Raw genomic sequence first — 22453 nt, 5'->3', positions numbered from 1 at the left:
CTCTCCCATGACTGACTGAGACCTAGACATGACTACAACGCAGAGATGACACTTTGGAAAAATGTACTGAAAATAAGTGGCCGCTTCTTTGCAAATGGTACTTGGCAGGAACACACAGTTTGTCTATTTTTTCAAATTCATAAAATACTGCAGGTATGGATTTTTTTGCCTTCAAATCTATTGTAATACACTGGGGAGAGAAAATAGTTCTAACCATCTGACTAGTTATTAAAGATATTATAAAAATATACAGAAAAACGTTTCAGTAAGCTGAAACCAATTTTTTTTACAAAGCTATCAGAATATTTTTCTTGAAATTGATATATATTTCAACACATGTATGTGTTTGTGTGCATATACATGGTTTTAAATATCAAAACAAAGGTTCTTCTATTTGTTTCAAATCTTTCTGCAGAAAACATTGCCAGCAACACCTATGAATGGTGACAGACATTTGCAAGCAATTGCTGGAAGCAATCAGGGACTGCAAGATTTCAGTTCAACACTGAAGGCCAAACAAAGCTAGATATTTTCCTGTCCTTGAACAGAGCAGAGAATATTGGTCTGCCTTCTTTTATTTTCTTTTTTAAAGCAGCTAAGCAAGAATGACTGATTTTGAAACATGTATTTCACCATGACTTCTTCAGGAACTGTTCATGTTGGCTCTTCCCCCCTATGCCTCGGACAATTTTCATACAAAAGACAGATAAGAAAACATACTACCCCTCGTAGCCACCTGCTGTTTCCTGACCCCAGTCTTCAAGGATGAGCTGCCTCTTGTCTACTCCTGCCACTCAGTTACAGCACTGCACGCCAGACTTTCAACAGCACGAAAGCAGCAAGGATTTGCAAGGGATGGGTTGGTTCTCATGTCCTGCAGTGCCTTGATCTCTTCCCCAGCTTTCCAATACAGTAGATCTTAGCTGCTAAATCTGGGTCTCACTACCTTCATCTCCTCTGGTCCCTTCAGCCCATATGAGACTGTACCCTATGCACCTTCTCCTGAAGGACCTGGGAAGCCAGGAACTGCCTCCTCATGTTAGTGGCCTCATGGAAGAAGAAAGAAGAGTCCACAACCTTGCCAGACAACATGAGCTGAACTACATGGCCTAGAAGCAGCTGGGAGAGGAGAGCTTCAGTAGCTATGTGATGGTAAAGTCTATCAACTAGTTCATTCCTAAGAAAACCTATGATAGCAGTGAGCATTTCAAGACCTCTCTTGCTCTCCCCCCACCCTTTTTATTTTTAAATAGGAAGTGCTGTCTTCTTGTATAAGGACTTCAGTTGATGCTGGCATAGTAAAGGATGGGGAGGAAGGGTTTTGGGAAGCAAACCCTAGCCTCACCACTTCGGAGATTTGCTCTGTCAGTGTGTAAATGTCAAGGGAGCAGAAGGATCCTTCAGACAAAGCAAAAGGTCTGAGGGCCATCAGCTGCAGAGGATGCAGTCTGTTAACTCCTAGAACACACACAGCAGTACTACCAATACAAATCCAGAGGTTACCATTTGCTACAGAGAAACCGATTTACGCATGCTCCAAGAACACCACAAAAACAGCAACAAAAAATGTAGGGATCAATGAGGTGGGCACTGACTATGCAAGTCCAAAAGATAAGAAGTTACAGGGAAACAGACTTGGTCATGTTTGGCTTTACATCCAAGATCTAAATAGGGTGGGGAAAGATATGTCGATGACAAAAAAATTTCTGTAGCCTTCTCAGAGTTGGAAGGCTACTTCTAATGCGATTTAGCTTATGAAACAAAGGTGAAGCTTGCTACACAGAAACCTGCTACACATACTTTGACTTAGCTAATAAACGTCAAGAGTAATGCTCTAAAATGTGCAAACTCAAGCAATTTAAGTGTTTGCATGTTTTATGCATTTTAAGGCAAATAATTCTCTTTTAAATGTCAAAATGCATTTTTTATTAATTTTCTTCTTCTCTAACTGCCAGCAGAAACTTTCAAGTGAAGGAATTTGAAGGATACTCTTGTCTATTGTTGTTATTTATAGCACATTACATGCACAAAAGCTATATTACAGTAAGAGAGCAAAAGAAAGTATTCAAAAGTTAAGAAATGCCACCTTTGAGATATCAGTAACAAGCTTAATTCAATTTCCTTATGCATATGCATTATGATACTATGTTTAAACACATGATTTTCCTTAAGGCAACATGGAAAAATCTATACATAAAAATATGTCGACTAATGTAGGTGGCACAGGCTGAAAAAAAGCAATACAACTGTGTATGTATTTTTCCTGTATTCCTTGTATACAGCTTTTAAATAATCAAACCAGATCGCAAAAGACATATCAGAGAACACACATTACTGACAGCTGTAGGAAAAATTAAGTGTAGCAGCATGAGCCCTCACACACATTTTGTACGTAGAAGCACATAGTCTGCTAGGCATTCACCAGAGAACATCCTGAAAGGTTTGCCTGGCCTGTAAGCTACGGATGTTTGTTGTAATATTAGCTTCACAACATACCATTTGATTCAGCACATGCTAGGGTAGTTTATCTATCAGTTTTCTGATGCAGTCACACTACAGAAAACATGTCCTCAATTTGCTCTGTAAATGTAAAAAAATCCTAACTTTAACAAATTGATCTTGTAATTGCAGCTAAGAAAAGCTTACACTACTGCTTTAAAATGAAAAGAACAGAAACACAGGCATACTAAAAAGATATTAGGTTATTAAAAAAGTTATTTGGGTTATGCATAAGATACTGACTTTTTAAAATTTTCTTGTATCTGATTCAGATCAAGTATTTTAAATTTTCAAATCCTTCAAATATGGAAGTAGTAGTTTGTTCCAGCACACCACAAGTTAAGAAAAAGCAGCAAGCTCCAGGATGGCACTGACTATTACTGGAGGATGTTTTTTTATTTTCTTCATTTTTACAGATAATAAATTAATTTCTCCTTACATATACAGAAATCTAACAGTTGCAAGACTAGTATCTATTAGTGCAGATTTAAAGCAAGTTTACTACAAAATGTATTTCATCAATGGGCAGAATATCATAATGACAGTGAATATTGTCATTGGAAGGCAAGACTAGACCGATACAGAAGATGTAGAGCCTCTCTACCAGCTATTGCAAAAACAGGTTCCTGCTGAGAAGGCGGGGGGAAGGCATGACATTCTGCCCTAAAACCCAGCACACGTGCGCGCACACACACACTGCTGGGAAGACAGCCGAAAAAACCCCGTTGCCTCTCTCCAAGCTGCTACGGGAATTAACACACAGCTACAGGCTTCTCGGTTCAGACTGGAGAATGGACTCCAAAAGAGAAGCCAGTCTGAAGGAGGGCTTGAGGTTTCATAGGTATCCTAAGCAACAATAACTTACAGGCTACTACAAACAAAGCCTCTCTCTTCTAGCATATTCTAGGCACCTCTGCGGCCAGCTTCAAGGAAACTGGATAACAATTTCCCCATTTCAGTCAGTATACAAAGCCCATTCACTATATATCAGCTGAGCTTCAACAGAGAAACAACTTGACAAGTCAGAAGCTGAAGCAATATGTGTCAAAGAGATTGAATTCCACTTTCATATTAGTACAGAAGAAGACAGTGCATGATTATTGCTTGGAGCATGTGGTTGTTTAGGGGATAATGCTAGCACCTTAACACTGAGAAGTAATGGAAATTGTCTGTCTTGTTCTCATTCTTTCTGAGACAGTCACTTGTGATATGTCTTGTTACACTGCCAGGTCATTTCTCTCTTCAGGCTCCTTAAATATCACCTGTCCAAGTTGACAATACATCTCTCCAATGATGACATTATGCTTTGTCCCTTGCTAAATAGGTAGACACTCACTTTACCAAGGATGAAAAGTTACACTTTACTTGCAGAAATTAAAACATTACAGGCTGGCCACTACATTAGAGCTCTGCTTCCCAACGCTGCCCATCTGCAAGGACGCTCAGCCCCCAGCATCAAGGCATCTTACTCTGCAGCAGCCCAGGCTCGTGTCCTCCTTTAATTTCTTGTTCCTCATAAAGGAGACTACTCCTGACATGGCTAAATTCAAAGAGATGGATTCAATTATTAGAATTTCAAACAAACAAAAAAAAGCATATACAATGACTTCCACGTTCTTTTAAATGCCATCATATCCACTGAGAGGAACTTCTATTATAGAAGTTGCACTGCTTCAAGTGCCCCAATTTTCTCTCACCAGTAGTTATTCTGTGCAGAAAACAACTCGGCAAACCCTGCTCCAAAAACCAGACCTTCAGCACCAGAGACAAAAGTGTTTCTCCATGAGCTGTCAGAGCTGTGATACTTAACCCCCACTACAAGCCCACACCAGCCGGAATAAGGCACAGGATGAAACACAGAAAGAACAATTGCTGTGTATCTGTTTCCTGGCCTGAGTTACTGTCTAGACAGGCGGCCCATCACACCCGAGAGCCTTACATGAACTACTGGTGCAGGATGGCTGCTCTTCGGAGGCTGGAAAAAACACACATGGGCATGTGTGTCCACTGACAGAATATGTAAAGTGTCCAAGAGATTAGTTTTAGGAGAACAAAGTGTATAATGGAAGGATCTGACATTTTCTAACTTAAGTCTGTCCACAAGGCAGACTTTCAGAGTGCGCTGAGAGAGCATGGCTGCCACAGAACCTGCTTCCCGTGGGGTGCAGCAGCCCAGCTGAAGCCTCACCCCTTAGAACCCACAGCATATCTGTTTCCAAGAGACCTTTAAATCACCTACAGTCATCACAGAAATGATTGTACAGACTCACAATTCCCACCTTAAACTTGCAAATCCTTTCTTAAACGTGGAGACAGTAAGCTGATTTGTGAAGCCAATACTGAAGAGTGGTAGCACTTTTGTTTCCACTGTGGCAACCAGATCAAATTAACGCAAAAACCCTAACTTTGTGAACTGACTTTATTTTAAGCACATGGCAACTAGTAAATTCAGGACTAAATAATTCACAGGAAGACATAAAGACCATGGTTATATATGTTTATTGATTTCTATACAATAATACTGTTTTATATATTTTTTTCTCATTATATAAACTATGGTACATGCTCTGAATATGCCCATCAGTAAAGTGACAATGAAAAATGTCTACCATCTTAATTTGTCTTTCAAATATGCATTCATCACCTTTTCCAATTACTGCTAGGTAAGATAAGACATATCTATGAAACTTTTTACTTCTTTCTTTTCTATATGTGTTCTTATACTATATTCATCACTGTACGATCTGCAAACCTTCTACAAGCACATTACCCAATATGAATAATTTCTACAACATATTATTCGTTCCCTCATCCATTGTTTAGACAGAAGCATCTGTATTTTTTCCTTCTAATTTTTAAATTGTGTTTCATGGATGAAGGGATGGAATAGCTGGGGTTGTGGGGTGGGTGGGGTGGTGGTGTTGGTGTATGGTTGTGTTCCAAAAAATACCAAAAAGCTGAGCAACAGAAAAAGAACACTTGGTAATGGCAACCTAAGAAGTCTTAGAGATGAAGTGGCACACACACACACAAAAGGAACATGCTCAACTAGCATGATCCTTAATTACGGCCATTTAGAGGATAAGTGACAAGTGCTAAGAAAGCCAAAAAAAAAATTAAGTTCAGGAATAAATTGATCTCCATTGATTGCTATACAGTATGATTGCTGCGTTCTTCCCACACTCCCCATCCCACCCCTTACTGTATCAAGTGAACACCAAGAGTAGACTCTGCATGGACAGACACAAAGAAATGTTGGTCACGCAAAGAGCTGAATGCAGAGCAGTTGTTTATTTTCAAGGGGGCTCAGTCCACAGGACCACAAAAATTACATCAGTAACAAAATTTGTCACTGAATGAATAAAAATTTCTTCTCTAACATGATCTTCATTGTACTAAATTCTAATTACAAATTATTTATCTGTGGAAAGCATTCAGACAGATAAAACCAAGATCTCATTGCAGCCAGCACAATAAAAGTAAGAGAATGTTTGCTTGGGGCAGGGGGTGGTGGGGTGGGAAATGGGAGAAATTGCTGGGGAAACACACATATTAACCCTGCTTTCCAAATGGCATTGAGATGCAAAGTGAACTGATTTGTCAAAGGTGACAGAACTGCCACAAACAGAAAGCAGGTTTTTTGAATTGCAGTTCAGCACTGTCTTTGAAGGTCATTACTTTAAGGAAATATGGTGCAACTGAACTAGTTTACTTATTTGTAATCATCTATGCTGCTACAAGTTTTAAACTGTGAATGCAGCACATCATATTCCCAATGGGTGCCCATGGTCTGACATTTCAGTCTAATTGGTCGAGTTCATTTTGCAGACAAAAAGAAGGTACATTGTCAAATATATTTTCACCAGTCCCTCACATTGAGCATAATTCTCTAAAATAAAGGTAATAAACTGCAAAATGTGTGCTTATGGTACTGCTAGTATCTGAAATGTGTAATTATCTGAATGATAATTAAACATGTTGCCATTTCCAAGAGTAATGAAATAGCTTTCAGCAATTAATGACCTGGAAAACAAAATGCATAAAATAAAATAGTTTTAAAAGGTAATATGAAATGAAAAATACTAGTACACAAATGAAATGCTAGGCTGTTTATGCAGTGGGATTGGACACGTGAAACAAGGAAAATAAATTTCGACCACATGAGAAATCATTGCCTAAATCATGCCTGCATCTCTAAAAATAGTATTAATTCTGGTCATGTCACACCTTAACAACAAAATTATGTTTCCAGACTTTAAGCTTCTGCCAGAATTCTTTTATTTTGGTTTCCTAATCCTCCTGACAACAACCTCTTACACAACACCGTATCTTTAATTCTATAGAACAGGATGCTACACAGATTTAGGGAGGAGTTGGAGAGATGGGGTAAAGGGCTTGGGTCAGAAGGAAACTAATTTGATAAGCAATTTCAAATATGCACCTTCAGAAGCTTTAAAACATTCTCCAATACTAAGGAAAAGGCGAGAAATTTTGCTCCGGTTTACACAATGAAGGACTACAGGAGCTCTTTTAGTTCCAGTGCCCAAGTGATAGCCCTAACAGTCAGTGATCTCTACGTCGTGTTAGCCCAAGCATAGGGCCTGAGCCCCTCCTTTTCCCACTCTGTACATACAGACTACTTTGTTTTTATTATACTGCAGCTGGCCTATCTGAAGCATAGATTAGCATCACTCAATTCAAACCACTGTAAATTAGAAATCCAGGTTTTTTTGGAGTGAGTTTTTTCTACCACTTTCATAATCTTTTGCAATTTGCCAGCTTTATCGTAGTTACATTTTCTTTATAAATTACATGGAACTGTTCCTGATAGGACCCAAATAGAAATGTTTATTCAATTGAACCATAAAAATGGTTTTAGATATATCAGTCAGTTCTTCTTCATTTGAGTTGATTCTATTCTGGTTTCTTAATCAAAATGTTTTATATCAAATTAAATGCATTAGAGAAAAACAATATTGCCTTTATTAACCAAATCTGTAATTTAATTTAAAAAAATCAAGTTATTCTGACAAGATCAGTATTCCATAAACCTGTTGACTGTCTCTAATTATATTACTTTCTTAATTCTTCATTAATTAACCCTTGTATTGGCAGTTCCATTATTCTGTTTAGAATTAAAGTGAAGATGACAAGCTTTTAATTAATTGGGTGATCCTGATCCTTCACGTGAGTATTTTTAATGTTTGTTTTCAAGTAATCTGGAACTTTGCAGGACAGCTCCAGATTTTTTTTTTTATTTTGCTTTTTTTTTTAAACAGCAAACCAAACGAGGTAACATTAAGAGTCTTGACAAGCCATTTTAGGATTCTGGACCTACCGGTCACCCGAGGTGTAACTTGACATCAGCTGCTGCTTAATATGCTCCTCAACTTATTGTTGTAATGGAAGCTATTTCATTATCATACCATAAAAAAGCATCACCTGGTCCATTCTCCCTCTCAGCATCAGCAGAAGGATTTACTGAGAGAAAAAAATGAAGTGAAATTTACTCAGTTCCACCTCACACAGCCTAGGTTCAAATTAGGAGGAAAGAACTATGCTGTCCACTTCTAAAATGAAGCAAAGTTGAGAAAAATAAAAAAGCAAACAAGAATTAAATGAAAAACAAAGATTCACCTAGCAGAATAAAGCCCAAAGAATCAATGCCAGTGAGAACCAGGGCTTTTGGGAAGCCTGTCCTAACCTTTGGAGGATGTTAATCTGAACTTTATCCAAATCTCACACTATCATGGATGACATTATATTTCTCTGTAATGGCTTTGGAGAAGAAAGACACATGGGGGAGAGAGAAAGAATAATGAATGCATTTGGGAAATCTCATCAACCTCCCTCCCTCCTGCACATGCCTGCTGGTACTGCTTTCCTCTTGCACCCTTCCACATCACCACTCCTGCTACTCGCAGCCCTCCCCACCTACTCCACACTACTCTGCCGATAGCGTCAAAATAACAGTGAAAAACTAGTGTGCTTCCAAAACTGTACATTTAAGTGCTGCAATGACTAGAGCAACTTTCAAAACCTTATTAAAATTTTTCCTGCTTAATTTTTAATAGTGATGAATGAAAGTATGATAAAAGCTAGTCCTATAGAAGTTTGTTTTATTTAGATACTTACCAATCCTAAAACACTAAAAAAGTAATACTGCACTCCTAAACAGTTGAGAGACCTTAATTATGAAAGCATACTAAAATAAAGTATCAAGCACACTAATGAATCATACTAAAATATCATTTATTTCAGTTGAAATTAAAAATAGAAGTTGCAGTTCAAAAAAGAGCTCCATTCTTCTGAAAAGGTAAGATTATCTCAACTTGCAGTCATGCTCTTTGGAAGCAAACACAGACAAAAAAATCTGTGAACATCAGTCCCCAAACTCTGGAGAAGCTATAATCAGGCTCTGAGTTATCTGGCCCATGTGCATCCACAGCATTTTCAAGTGCTGCAATATGAATTATTGCACATGTCCATTCTTTTACAGCTGGAATGGGTGCCATGGATTAATGTACTGCAATACATTTTCTTGCCACAGACAGTGCTCCTCTCGGAAGCATGATCTATTGACTAGTTACACGCACTTGGGATAAATCACAGTTGGTCTCAGAGCTGTGGCACGCTCTGCTCTGGGAAAAGCTGCCGAACAAGCCGAGGTGAGACAGAAGACAGAGAGGACTGGCTTGCAAGACAGGGAAGCTCTGGGTGGGGTTGGCAGCTGCTCCTTTTCCTCCCCCAGCCTCCATCACACACCTGAAGTGGTATCCTGACCTAGTGTCCTTTGCCAGAAGGAGAGCCACTAACTTCAACTGAAGGACCTCCCTCAACTTGGTGGACTTTGCACCAAAGTCCTGACTGGCCAGCATGTTAGGTGCCAATGACCATAACCACATCTTGCCATAGGTAACTTTTCCGACCCTGCCCACTGGTAGAGACTTCAGAAAGAAGGCAAAGGAGAGGTCGCTGCACACAACAGAGGCTTTGAAAAGTGGGTGGCCATGCTAGAGGAACTCACCTACCTAGGTCTGCTACCCTAACCCTAAGTGAAAAGCACCAGTGTGATTTCTGGATATGACACTACACAATAAAGAACTAGCCATGAAAAAGCTTATCCCCAAAACGAAGCATGAGAGAATTCAGAAAACCCATGTCTCATTTTATAACATGGCACTCAAAATGTCGCAGGAGGAAAGCTTCCAGTTAGTGCACAGGGAGCTTGCAGCTGCAAATACCAAAAAAAGGATACTAAGCAAGGCTGAATATAGTGAACAAAAAAAGTTGAAAACTAATTAAGGGGAGGTCAGTGTCTGAACTTGCAGTTTACTGCCAATTCAACTGAGTCATCAGCATTGCGCTCCTTTGAAAAAGAAGATACCATGCTTAATTTACACAATGTGACAAGGACTTGGCTAGGCAGTCTGCCTGGTCTCCTGCTAGGTAACTCAGCTGCGCTACGGTCCTTTCTTATGGATATAAGCATCATTAGGATTCTATATGTGGTATGAGTATCTGAACAGTGGCAACCGGCACAATAAGCAGAGTATGGTCACATGTGACAGCCAATGGTCCAAATCAGATAGCTCTTCTACAGGATGCTCTCTCAATAGCAATTCTGGTATTCAATCCTAAAGGGAATATGATGAAGTTCCTTAGTCCAGACTTTCTCCATTGTTTAAATAGCCCCCCCCCCCCCCCCCCAGCAACTGGTAAATCTATATGGAACAAGAGACTGGTGCATTTGGTATCTGATAGCGAGATCTTAAATGCTTCCAATTACTACCTGGCCAAAAGCCCAGAAACAGTCACAAGTGCCAAACACATTTGTAAAAACAACACCAACTTATAAATATTGGTGTAATGTGGGCTTTTCTGCAATGACAAATGTAAAATAATTTTTTAAAGTATCACATTCATTTAGTTTCAAGTTGTTCATCTTCAGTTTATTCTAAAAAAGTGTTCAACTTGTAAACAACAAAAACATGAGTAATAAAAACACATAGTTTAAGCGCTCAAGAGGTATTTAAGCTCCTCTCGCAAGTCTCTAATGATATCTACTTTGAAAGAAAAAAGGTAAAGATTCTGTTTGAAACATTAAGATAACCACTTTGCTGTATTTTCTCTCTGTGCACTTTAAAAAAAATTAAATGGTTGAAAATTACCTATTTATCTGTACTTTTATTAGCTTTCAAAGATTTAAATAATAATTTAAGATGCACTACTGCAAGAGACCACAAATAGACCAAAATAAAGACCACAGCTTATCTGTTCAGTGCCATAGTTTCCAGAACCTTCCTGTGATGTTGACTGTACCCAATTTGCACATAGCAAAGCCTGTAAATCCAGGTCCCCAGCTTGAACCCTCCACCTCCACTCTGCAAGCATAAAAGGCAAACAACGCTGACTGAAGTAGCACTGTATGCATCCCACATTGGCACAAGCAGATTCTATACTGCACTGTCCCTTTCACTCTAGTCATTTTAAAAATCAGTTACAATTTTCCTGTAACCAGAACAACATTTTAGTTCTCCAGATGGCCATGCAAGGTCACTTTCTCAATGGCAACATCACTGGGGTCCCTCTGTTAAAAAATCCCCCAAAAGTGAACAAAAACCTTAAGCTTGCTTTTGTTTTTCAATGTTTCCCCACATTTCATTTTGGGTTTGTTTTTTTTCTAGAGGTGAATTCAGCAGTATCCTGTATTCTGTGTATATTGTTTTCAAAATTAATAACTGCAAATTATAAACAAACATTCTACGCTTGAAAAAAGCAGGCAGAAAGCAGCCCAGTTCCCAAGCCTTCAACTGCAGGTGATGATACGCCAGCACTGCACCGCTGAACCAGCATCTCTGTTATTGTGCCTTGAGGCTGACTGTTACCAATAGCTAGGTCTCTGTGATGGATAATGATTTTGAACAATGCAATAAGTAAATAAGTAAATTAATAACAACAACAACAACAATGTTCCCTTCTCAGCTCTGATAAAGCTATAAAGCTTCCCCTCCCCCTTACTCATTTTATTATCAAAACTAAATAATACAGGCAACAGTTTACTAAAATCAAGTCATTTGGAAAAAAGCTGAAACCACACAGGACTCTTTCTCCAAGTGCTCAACAATTCTTCATGTTTTACTGAAAATCACACCCTTGCACTGAACTTCAGTAAAGTAGGAGCGAGCAGTTCTACTGTGTACATACATTAAGCTCTGGACAGGCTGAACTGTTGACCTCCTTTGCCACTAAAATATCAGTTAATCATAAAACTGAGCTGTAACTCAGAAGCAACAGCCAATGTACGAGAATAACTTCTAACTTACAGTTGATAAAGCAGGCTAAGGGGACAATTTTAGATTATCACATATTTTCTACACCTCCCCAAACGAAAGGCAATCACAACTCAGAGGATATGCTCAGAAGGACAACACACCCCAAAGCCACAGAAAACAGCTTTAAGGATTACTTCTGATTAACATGCTACCCTCTGCCTTTTGTTTTGTTTTTAAAATGCTTCAGAAGTGAATAATTTGAGCAATGACACCAGGCAAGAGGTCTAGTGGTACTGAAATAAAGCCCAGGTGCCCCGTGAGGATTGATGGGGAGGAAGGAGCCTTCAGTATTAGCAGCTTGAAATTATTTGTGTCTAACCACATGCAACCAGGAAGACAATGCCATGCTCAGCACTGACTTCAGCTGTGCTTAGAAATGGAAATACAAAGCATACACCTGGCTATTAAGGAAGATAATGTCAGAACATAATGTTTTGCTTCACATGTTTTAGTTTTACCTCAGCTGTTTAAAAAAACTCAGTGGTTTCACATATTTGACTGCTCAGCACTATCTTTAATTGCAGACTGATAAAACAACATGCAAGTTTTCTAGCAAAATGCCATCACTCGGCTTCAGCACAGGACAGATTACCTGGGAAATGCTGGGTAGACAAACAGGCTGTCGAAGGACTTTTAACTAGTGGAAGAATTATCTCTTCATTAGAAAACAATTTTGTTTAGCATTAGCGGAAACATTTACTAAATGAGTCACCAGACACTGCTTTTGCTTTGAGGAAGACGGAAAATGATCTAAATACCTAATAATAAAAGTACATGTCTGATACCAAGATAAGTACAATCATAGCTCAAATCATTCAGAAGTAGGATACATCTCCAGCAAAGCACAGGACAACTGATCAATAATATGTTAAGAAATGTCATGAAATTACAAATACTTATGAATTATGGAAAAAATAATTTTCAAACTTCATTTGAAAACAATGCTAATATTTGCTTAGATATTAAATAAACAGAAAGCAGAATACTAACCTATTCTTACTGATGTGTCCGTGAGTTTGCTATTGCTGCTACTTGGAATGTAAACATTAAAACCTCATCAGATCAACATTCACTAATGTGTGCTTTTTAATCCGTATAGAGAGCAGTCAAACTTGATGCTGAAAATTCATTTACTTCCCGCCACTCCATTTGACGCTGAGCAGATAATCAATTATAACTTGTTTCAGAATTTGAACTACTATGTACAAAACTTATGGAAAGACAAAATTGACAAAGAACATCGACAGAAAAGATAGTATCTGTCTGGAAAATAAGTGATCTTGTCAGAAACAAGAATTAGGAATAATTGAAGAATCTCCAGAAAGAAGATATTGCTGCAGACATGTCATCTAATATAGCACAGTAAATCACCTGCCAGTCACTCATACAATACCAGCACCAGCAGGCACTGCAGGGTGAGCTATTCCATTATTAGCTTTACCTTTTCTTATAAATCTCTTTGGAAGAGACTAATTTTTATGTTTATAGTTTGCCTTTTATGAGTTAAATATTTTTTTAAAAAATATTCATATTGACTTGGGCTTGCAGTTATCTTACAGAAGCCTTGGGAGAGCACTGCGGAAAAAGAAGGTCTGTCTTCATTTTCCAGACAGGTGAGGAGGCAGCAGGGCAACCTGCTGCTCAACGCAGTGCCGTCCCTGACTCATCCCTGATGCTGGGCACAATACTTCACTCTCCACAAACCCTGGCTGACTCACCTTTTTCTAACTGAAACTGGTTAATAGTAACATTTATTCACCTTCGCTTTCATCGAATAAGAAAAACCAGTCTTACTGCAAGGTAAAGAGCTCGAAATTTTATTGTATTAAAATAATATTGCCATGGAAGCTCAGATTTTTCTTTTCAAGTATTTTTTTGATCTGGTTCTTTTCATAGTGGATTGAGTTGAAAATTTGTCTCAAGCCAGACTACATTTTGGTGCCTTATATGTGAGTATTAAGTTAAAAACAAATTAAAAATAAAATCACACCCACAATGACACTGTTTCCCCTAACTGCCTTCTAAAAATAAGTCACGTAAATCATGACTTCCTTTCTTTTCCTTTCCCATTAAAAAGCTTTAGTCCGTCACAACCTGGGTAAATGAAATCATATTTTTTCAAGTGCTGGGAAAAAGAACCTGAACATTTGGGATTTATTAGTCTGAGCTTACCCTCTTTAAAACAGAAGCTGTTTTCAAATTCCTGATTTTTCAAAACTATGCCTAAACCAATTCAGTACAATAAATCAATGCTTTAATCTTGCGTAGATCTCAACGACTGTCATCTTACCTGAGATGGACACGCAGATCTTTTTACTGCACAGGAAAGACAGACTGAATTATAAATAAGGTCACAAATTCCAAAAAACGCCTTCAGTTTAGTCTTACTCCCGCTGTGTGCCTCAGCTTCCGACAGTGCTATGCACAATTTCAAAAAAGACTGTCTAGTTTTCTGGGATTCATACCTATTGACCTAGTCCACTTGAAGTTCTGGCTTCTGATCCAGACCCTGACCCTCTTCCTTCAGTAAACAAAATGAGCAGTCATCCATGCTTAGATGAGAACTCCAATAGCTGTCCCACTGAGGTCTGTCACCAACTCGTGAAAAAAATTTCATTTATATTTCTGTTTTATATATGCACACATGGAAATCTGCAACTGCAGCTTTTAATGCAGTTTTGAATAGATGGCTATCAGCACTCTTTGCCAAATCTAATATAGTGCAAACTTTAAAATACTGTCAGGCCCTAAAAGTCTTAAGATTAGGGAAAAAAACCCCATAATTTAATTTAATTTCCGCTTATTTGCCTCCCAGTCTGATGTTTAAATCTCTTAGGTTTTTTCCTCTGCAACTATGAGATGTAAGTATTATCTTTCTTCTTATGAAAGGTGAGATTAAAATAACTTTAAGTAGCTTTAGAAGGAACAGCATATAACACAAGTTGGCAGTGCTTAATCTTCTTGGTGCTGGCCCTGCAGGGGCACTCTAAAAAGCCAGCAGCAGACTCCAGGATTCAGCAGCACATGATTTTGGTGGTGGCAGTCAAAAATGGAGAAAGCACTCTACTAATATTTGCAATTGTGTTTTAGGAACTATAGATTTTAGTTGTTGCATTTAAGTTCCTGGAGATTCTGGTAGGCCATGAATATCTACATTTTTTGTAAAATTCTATTTCTTCAACAGTTTTTTTCTTTTCCCCCCAGGCAAGTTCCTTTATGTGCTAGTTTCCTTAAAATGTAAGTGAAAATATGAAGGTGAAAAAACAGGTGGTTTGTCCTTTCCAGAAACGATGAGGTCTCCTTCCTTGCACGAGAAGTAAAATATTTTCTTAGCTTTCTAACATCCCACCTCCTAACCTACTCTTCCGGGGTTAGTGAACAGCAGCCTAGACAGTGACCATGCAAAGCAGGAGACACAGCAAATCCTCATTGGCCCAGAAACTTGGGGATCCTATGGGTGCCAAGGGAACCCTTAAGTTCCGCTACAAGTTAATTAGAGCCAACAAGCCTGCCAACCAATTAAATCATTAAATAAATAGTTTCATTTGTTCATTTTTCCAAAGCGGCACTCACCGGCACATTTGGTCCTGGTGATGAGCGGTGGTCCTGGCTGTCCAGTCCCACCTTCACCTGGTCTAGTGAGAAGGACCCGAATCTCATATTCGGTGTCGGGGTCCAAGTGCCAGAGCTTGTAAGTCGGTGCATTGACAGCATGTGTTTCGGTCCAGGTCCCAGATGTCATTCGGTACTCCACCTCTTTCAGGATAATGGGTCCGTCCCCAATGATTGAGTTGGCATTCAGCTGAATGAGCAAGTATGTGGGCCCAACGCCCAGCAGCTGCGGGGGTGCTATTGGCCGAGGTGGCTCTGTAGGGGAGACACAAAAAACCAAAAGCCAGCGATAAAACAAAAGCTGGAAAACCCATTAAGAAGAGGGCTTTTTCCACAGAAAGTGGTCAGTTTTTGGTCAGCAAAGATTTCAAAACTCGAAAGCAAAATCAAACTGACATCAATGAAGAAGAGCTGAGGAGAATTTCAGCTGATGGAAGCGAGTGGTGCACCAGTGGCATCTGCCCAATGCTATTTTTTCCATTTAAAAATCTCAGCTAGGGACCACAAAATCCTATCTGATTTATATATTGCTGCTACTTAACATTTTTCTGAAAAAAAAAACCAAAACCAAAAACCAAACCCACACAAGCCCAAAAACCAAAAAACCAAACGCCCCAAAAACTGGGTTCATGCTCATCTATATAATTTAATATGGCAATTACTTGAGATTTTCAGAAAGATAACTGATTTTTGTTTTTATTGACAGAAGCCACATAGGTACTTTCCTTAAAGAAACAGTTGCAACAGTTGATACACTAGCCTTGCACGGAATATTCTTAAAAATGAGTATCACAGCAGTTCATTTGAAACCCACCAGATGCAGTTAGGGTAAAAAGATACAGATGCCTATTACAGGCATTCAGAATACTCAGAACTGAGCAAAACTGCCAGGAGAATGACAAAATAAAGATGTATAGCAATGACATATAATATGTTATTCTTGAGTAACTTACTAGTGATTTAGAAACTCAAACTATAGGATGTATCTTGCCTTTTGTCTTCCTCTGTTCTCATCAGCTCCTGCTTGCCTAAATATTTCAACACAGCTGCAAAGTGAAAAGGTAATGGCCAACCAAACAGGGAGGTGAGGTCCCCTTTACCCTGAGACATGTTTATGTAGAGAAGCAACCCACTGCCTCAGCACGATTTATTTTAAGAAACAAATCACAAGCAACATGTACTTTTCTAATAAAATGAATCTACTGATAAATACAGAAGGTTCATTTTCATTCCAGATGGCTCATATTTCAACTAATTTGTTTCAGTTAATTAGGCAACAATGCTAAATTCAATGCACACAGGGGTTTCGCACAGCAGCAATGCAGAACTAACAACGCGGCAACTCTGAGCAGGTAGAGGGGATCTCATGGCCAGTACATTAAAAATAACATTTAACCCCAGAACATAAGATTTCCCTAGAGGGGGGCCCTTCTCATCACCACTCCCCCCAACCCCCCGCACAAGAGAAGTTAAGATGCAGAAGCATTGCACACGTTCTGCCTCCTTGGAATGACCCCACCAGTGTCACTGACAGAGCCTGTGGAAGGGGGAGTGGTGATGGAGGGGCTTGCAGAGGGCCTCCAGCCCTCCTTTGACATCCCAAACTCCCTGCATGGTGAAGTTTGGCTAACGACTCCCTGCTTCTCTACATCCAGCAATGAAGTTTGCCCTCTAGATACCAGAGCTGGCTCCCAACACTGTATTTACCAGCTCTGTAAGCAACCAAGCTTCCCACATTTTGGCACAACACAATTTCTTACAGACTTTTTTCTAAATTAGCTGCATCTCAAGCCACTCAGTTTGGAGACCAGGGAATCTGTGAATGTGCCATAGTGGCTGCAAGTGGAGCTGATTTTCTCCTCCAGGAGTGAAAAGGTGAACGCTCTAAGGTGTTCCCATTTCTGCTTCGGGATATACAAAATTCTAGAAAGTATCTCAATTAATTATTAACATGTTTTACCCTGTTTTGGCAAGAAATGTGCATATGAACTACTTTAGATCCCTACCTGCATCAAAGATCAGCAATGCCGCAGGGCTTAATGAGGGCAGTTTATTTGCTGTGGAACTAACACATTAAATGTCGAAGTAATGAATTCTAAGGTCAGTGTATATTATAGCAGAAAACATAAACGTTGATGAGCATGATGCACTACCAACTCCGAGTTACAAACCTCTAAAACGTAAGGCTATGTTTAGAAGTATACACTTTGATTAAGAGCACGATTATCACAAATAAAACCTCACATTAATGAGACTAATATACCATTGCATATTAAATTTTTATGTTAAGAGGTAAAGCGTATTCTTATATTAGCATATGCATTTTGGTTTTAAGCTCTTGAGGACAAGGAGACTTATTTATAAAGTCTCTCCCAGTTCCAATAAATTATGCATGAATTTTAATCAGTTAGCAAATGAACAAGTAATTGTTCTGCAGCATTATTAATATTCTTCATAATACAATATACTATCAGAACCAGAGGTGAGGTGCAACCAGAAATCCCAAAAGTACACTAAGTATCAACTGAAGCATGCAATCCCAATGTACCAGGATAAACTTTTCTGATGTTACCCAATTAACTTTCTATTAATTATTCTCATTCGTCATTCTATAACCAGATCCATCAAATATTCCCCAATTATAATTTGAAATCACATAATCTCCTTTTATATATACAGCAACCTGAAACTTTTATGATTTAAAAGTTGCCATTGATAACTAAAAGACAGAACAATGCCATTATTAATGTTTTGGTTACCGTTCCCACAGCAAATGTCACACGTATCAACAATACTCCACTTTCAGTGGGTTTTCTAATGCAATTTACATCCTTCGATGAAGTGATGTTGCTGGCTTCTCACTCTAGCAATCTGAGTCCACATAGTACTAAATGTCACAGTTTCACAGTGTCCCGAGAAGACAGTCTGCCAAAACCGAAAAACCTCTTATATGAGGTATGGAAAAAAAAAAAAGGAGATGCGTGAAAGGGAACCCCAAAGAAGATCGCTCTCTCAGAAGTTTGGTCCGGTTTATAAACAATATAAAAACTCAGCTTCAGTCAAGCCATGCGACAGCTTTGGAGTTCAGAGCCTGGATCAGAGGTAGCGTTGCAGGAAGCTGAGGCTCACCAGTTACCCATCACGGCAACAGCCTCCCTCCTGCCTGGCCTGGCTGAGGCACTCTGCCTGCAGATGGCCACTGCTCAAACGCATTTGGTGGCTTTCAGTCACCCACACCCACAGCCAGGTCAGGCAGCACGGTGACCTCCCTCCATCTCCCCGTTGCCCTGGTCACTGCAACCAAACTTGGGAACGGTACCCTTTATTTCTGCTAAAAACCAATCCACCCCCCTCAATTATTACGAGCAGATGTGGTTAAGGCACACAGTATTCCTAGCAAGCAATTTTCATGGCGCACAGTTCCCCTTTTCTGAGCCACGAACCCTCTGTGAATAGCCATGAAGGTTCTAAACAACATTTTATGAAAAAATATTTCAACCCATCGATGGTTTATTAACTCCTCAGTAGAATCACAATCAATAGGTATTTAGGACACTCGCACTAAACAGTTTGAACAAAGACCCTGTATGGTGAGTTTCATTTCTTCCTTTGCTAAGCATAAAATTTAGAATTCCTTTTACAGTGTAACTAGTTTAATTACTGACTCATTTTCTGACTATATTTTTCAGCCACTGCTTAAAGCTGCTAAATCTGATGAAATCCCTTCCAGTGTGCATGGCCACTAATATCTCTGAAAGACTATATAAAAAGACCACTTGTACATCTGCAAGACATTAAAGAAATGAAAGTATTTTCATGCACAGCAGTTTGCAGTATTTGGTCAGTTCTGGTTTTGACATAAAATGCCCACAGCTAAGTTAATCAAAAATTAAGACTGACATTTCATCAGTACAAAGTTCCCATTCTGCTGAGCTACTAGCAGTACATTATGCTCACATCAGTATGTATATGACATTATATATTAAATGTACTGTGATATTTAGGCACCAATGACTAGAATAAGCATGCACATCAATCCCAGCTACAAGTCTTCCTACAGTTAAGCAGTTGTGTCATATTCTTAATATTAAAATTGTGTGCAAATAATTACATATTCATAGACAGAAAAAAAACCCCAAACCAGAAAAGGTCACTAGTATTATTAGTACAGTAACTAGTATGCATAAAACTTCCTATATTCCCAAGCAACATATGCGTAATATATTGCTTAATGTTATTTACCCAGCCTGGGTGACAATAGCCCTGCTACGTTGCCCTCCAAGACTAAACACCTCCTAAATTTAAAATAAAGGAAGGGAGTTTCATTAGTATCTTAGTGGTAATCATATACTGTTAGTGATCAGTTCAAAGCAGAACAAAAAAAATAAAAGTCAAACCAAACCAGAATCCTACAAGTTGTTCCACTTTGGAAGAAAAGCTTATACTGGATGCATGTTTGATGAAATCTTATTTATTTACATGAAGTCACAATTTGCTCAGCATAACGTGTACCAGTCACAGCAGACTGTTGCCTTGCTCACAGCAGAAGAGTTTGGGGAGGTGGGGAGGAGAGGGCTGGTTACCACACAGCCCGAACGTGGAAGATAGGGGAGTACCTTCATTTTTGCCACTCTCCGTCCCACCCCTGCCTCGTACGGAGCCTCCACACATTAATAGCCTGCAAGCTCCCCCTGCTCATGTGCTCAGTGTGCCTTCACGCCTTCACTCTGCTGATGGCATGTTCAGCCTTCTCGGTCAAATACCTCACATGAGGCTATACAGTTAGTATGCTGATGGTTATCAACAGTTTAACTCAATATATACAACAGGGGTAATCATAAAAAGTATAACAAAGCATTCATTTATTAAGAGAATCCTAACATCAGCCTCACCCCTCCAGAAGTCAAAAATTGGTATGTCTTAACTATGCCATGAACTGTCAAGAAAGCAGGTAAATCAAAAGAATACAGATTTCCTTTAAAATTTTTCTTAATTCAGAGAAACAAACAAATAAATCCACATAAATACAGCTAATACTGGATGTTCCAGGGAGCACAGCAGAGATGCCTCCACAAATGACTCAAGAGTGACTCAGCTCCCACCTAGATCAAGCTCATTTCCTCTTCTAGGGAAATTTCTTGCAAAGCTGTTTAAGTATGTCTGCACATTTCTTGCAAGTACTCTGGGTTTCTAGTTGAGGTTCAGTGCCTGACCCACACTGGCTATGTATAGTTAGAGCATGATCTTTGCCATATGAAGCCCCTGGGACCCGGGGCCCTAGGGAGTGCAGTTTGAGACACCCAAGGCATATAGGCCAAGTGGAAAATCCCTGCTTGCCAGGAGCTGGACCCATGCAGAAGCATGCTGGTGCCTCTGCGCAGGGCTCCAGATTGCACACAGAGACGTCGTGGCAAAGCTGCATCAGAAGACCCACGGCGTGGAGCCAGAAGAGCGTGGGGAAGCAAGCTGCCGATCCCATGCAACAGCTATACTGCTTCAGCACTCTTCCTGTACTGGAAGATTACATATGGCTTTGGGATTCACACATGTTAAAAAATATTGAAAAACTGAAGAACCAGGAACGTTTGTTCAAAAGTTGGAGAAAATGTATGAGATTTAGCAGAAAGAATTATGGTAGTCAAGTACTAGCAGGGAGACAAAATTCTTGGTCTTAAAAGCTGTTAATCCAATGGAAAAAAAAGAGAATTAACAAGAAGCAGCTACTGAAAGCTTAAACTCAGATACGGTATTAAGCCACAAATTTAACAATGAGAATAGTAACTGAAGAACAATAACTGGTAATACTGTAGGAAATGTCTGCATTCTCTGAGTGTTTTCAGTCAAGGCTGGATGTCTTCTTATAAATTATATGTTAGGGTAAAAAAATAGAAGATGATAACAATATGTAAGGCTCTGAAGAAGTACAACTGAAAGAAATTATGTGGTCGTGAAGGTGGTCACAAATTGAGCTATAAAAAGGTTGAGAATAAAAAAAAAAAGCATAGAGACTTTCAGCACAAATACTGGGTTCCTTTTATTTTTAGAAAAATCATTCCACATGTGGCATATCTTTAATATGAACTGGAAATATTTTCACTCAACTCTCCAAAATGGATAGGAAGTACTGCTCTGCTAGGAAAAAAAAATTCAGAATTTAAGACAAAAAAGTTTATTTTGGACTTGTGTCTGCCTGAAAGGACACCTGGCTGTCTTCTACGCTGACAGCAGCCTGACAAGACCTGTCACCTTCAGCGCCAACAAAAGCTGTATTGACACAAACAGGGGGCTTTGCCAAGTAAGGGGAGAAGCATTACAGAAAGCAGTACGTGCCTGATGAGAAATTCTTCTACTCAGTTAAAAAAGCAGGTTAATGCAGGGGATTGAGGGATCCCAAACCGAAAGCACAGATCTGACTAACAGCAGAGGTATCATGAACCTTAGAGTCACAGAAAGCCTCTACAGTTTATTTTTACATTTCCAACAAGATCTCAAGTTTTCACTTTCTGTGCATGACAGACTACGCTTATAGCTCAGTCTGCCATCCTATACATGCCATCTCTAGTGAGTAGTTAGGTCCTTAATGGCTTTGTTGTATAACACATGGAAGACAAAAAACCCAACAGCCTATACATCAAAGAGATTGCCCAACACACTGAGGACAGTTCATTAATGAGAGTTGAGTACTCTACTGGGCTTCTGAAAAGAAAGAAGAGAGAGAGAAAAAAAAAAAAGCTGTCACTCTTCTAACTTATATTTTATTTTTCTGTATTATTAAGAACACACCTCTAGATGTACATTGCTCTGAAACCTTCTAGTCACTAGCCAAGACTTCACGTGGGAAGTCCACTAAAAAAAAGGACAATCTTAATTAACCAATTCAAAGATGCAGACACACGTGCATCCTTAAGTAGAGAAATGCTGTTGTTATGGGTTTAGCTTACAGGATTCTTGCTTGCACACCATATGGTGGTACTTGATTTTCTCACCTGGGCAGCCCACCTTATTCT

General features: G+C 39.2%; 1 protein-coding gene across 1 annotated transcript in view; it reads right to left on the bottom strand.

Annotated features, from left to right (window-relative positions):
- The window catches only part of PTPRK (protein tyrosine phosphatase, receptor type, K), a 327584-nt gene that overhangs the window by 157191 nt on the left and 147940 nt on the right, over positions 1-22453 (bottom strand). Inside the window, exon 6 of the mRNA XM_010574711.1 lies at positions 15408-15701. Within this exon, the coding sequence (XP_010573013.1) occupies positions 15408-15701 (294 nt within the window). The remainder of the gene's footprint in view (positions 1-15407; positions 15702-22453) is intronic.

This window comes from Haliaeetus leucocephalus, unplaced genomic scaffold (genome assembly GCF_000737465.1).
Source record: "Haliaeetus leucocephalus isolate CR32 unplaced genomic scaffold, Haliaeetus_leucocephalus-4.0 Scaffold450, whole genome shotgun sequence".
Lineage (NCBI taxonomy): Eukaryota > Metazoa > Chordata > Aves > Accipitriformes > Accipitridae > Haliaeetus > Haliaeetus leucocephalus.
This window is presented reverse-complemented; position numbering and strand designations above follow the sequence as displayed.